The 1905-nt window shown below is 40.8% G+C and overlaps 1 protein-coding gene across 1 annotated transcript in view; it reads right to left on the bottom strand.

Moving 5' to 3' along the window:
- Positions 1-1905, bottom strand: part of arhgef40 (Rho guanine nucleotide exchange factor (GEF) 40) — a 68022-nt gene that overhangs the window by 20788 nt on the left and 45329 nt on the right. Inside the window, exon 21 of the mRNA XM_014022675.1 lies at positions 538-744. Within this exon, the coding sequence (XP_013878129.1) occupies positions 538-744 (207 nt within the window). The remainder of the gene's footprint in view (positions 1-537; positions 745-1905) is intronic.

Here is a 1905-nt window from a genome sequence, read left to right as displayed (position 1 = left end):
GCTCAGATCGTCCAAATCGTTCAAATCACGCTGCTCTAATCGCGCTTGAGGCGCCGCAGAACTTCCCAACGCTGATCGAAGCGCRTCCACCATAGACTTTGTATGTAAACCTGCTGCTCCTGATGCTGAAATCACGTTTGGTGTGAATGCACCATTAGGGTAAACTTTGGGTCACAACCAGTGGTGGGTCCAGTCATTTTTTTAAGGCAGTGGTTTTAAATCACATAGCAGCAGTGAAGATAGATACAGTACATCTTAAGATTACATTTTCTGCTTTTAAATAGTTTGTTATTCTGATGCTTGTGCTTTCATTTGATGAGATTTGTGTTTCTTTTTTGATGTATTGAAATTTTTGTTTTTAATCGAAATGAATAAAAAAGTTATTAGCGATGTTAAGATGTGCGGTTTTCTCTCAAATTTCAACACAATAATGCTACTATTGCTTGTTTTGGCCTGACTGTATCCTGATGATTTTCTGAAAAAAAAAGGTGGAACCTGCACACGGCCAGACTCTTAAACTGGGACTGGTGTTCTCACCGGACAGCCAATGATGAGGTCACTGGTCCTAAGGTCTTCACCGTACCGCTGGGCGTGTCTCAGGATGGAGAGGGCGGAGTCTGAGGCGGGGTTTAGGCCCCCTAGCTCCTCGAGAGCCTCGCAGTACTGCTCCAGCCTCTGAATGGGAGCCTGAAGGCACTGAGGGAAGGACAGAGGGGAGAGGGGGGAGGCTTGGGGCAGTTTGGACTTCAGTAGGAGTAACAGGGAGACAAGAAAGTTTGAATGTCAGGTACCACTGAACTGGTGTTTCCACATCAAATATTAAACTAATTTACTGAGTACTCATGTWAAGATTACTTTCAAACACATATTTACAGAACACACAATCTGCATGGCAACAATATTCTTCTACACAGAGGCCTCTTTGTAAAATAACACTCCTGCTGCCAGAAAACGTGCAGAAATATAAAAAAAACATGACAGAAATGAAAGTGTTGAGCCTGTCTGTAACTCCTGCAGACTTAAAATAAGGATCCTGTGCTCCTAAAGGAAGTCTAATCTACGGCTGACACAACATGCACATCACACGAGTGATATTATCCTGCTGCCAGATTTCTCAGGACACCTCCAGAGGTGTTGTGGTGTTCATTACTGGGCAGCTCAAACTGTCACAGGAACATAATGGAGGATGTTCCATGAGCTATGACAAACAAATTATCGTCTATAGGCACTACTTCTTCTTTTGTAAAACACTTCAGTTTGAGCCTAAGACATCTTCCTCCTATCCGTGTGATTTAAGAGAGAATTGGCAGCAAGAAATGTTGAAGTCAACCTGCAACTGTTACACCTCTGATCAGCCAGGCAAGGTAGTCACAGAGCTGAAACAGTTTGTATGTGTAACAGTAGGGGTGTCCTGATACCAATACTGGAATCGGTATGGGGCCTAACACCAGCTTTTTTATGAGTACTTGTGCTCGTAAAAATAATACTCAGGATTGATCTCAATACCAGTACCTGTCTTAGTGCTCTTCTAAATCGATACACGATTGGATGTGTGTTTTAGTTACAGTACTGCAGGTTTGAAGTTTTGTAGGGTGAGTTAGCAGCATTAGCAGGGTTAGCGGTTTTGTTGCACGATGACATCATAACAAGAGTCGTGCACCAACAGCAAAGGCTGCGTTCCATTTGGAAACACTTAAATATTAACTTTAATGTCTAAGACTTCACTTTTACATTTAGATTTACACAGATTTAGGATTTATTGTTTACACATATTAATTAACATTTAATTTAACATTCAGTAAAAATTAGCAAAATGTAAGAAGAGTGAGCTAAATAACAATTAAATGTTAGTTAACTAGGATTTTACACTCAGAAAGTGAGCTAAATAACAATTAAATGTTAGTT

Source organism: Austrofundulus limnaeus, unplaced genomic scaffold (genome assembly GCF_001266775.1).
Source record: "Austrofundulus limnaeus strain Quisiro unplaced genomic scaffold, Austrofundulus_limnaeus-1.0 Scaffold338, whole genome shotgun sequence".
Taxonomy (NCBI): domain Eukaryota; kingdom Metazoa; phylum Chordata; class Actinopteri; order Cyprinodontiformes; family Rivulidae; genus Austrofundulus; species Austrofundulus limnaeus.
This window is presented reverse-complemented; position numbering and strand designations above follow the sequence as displayed.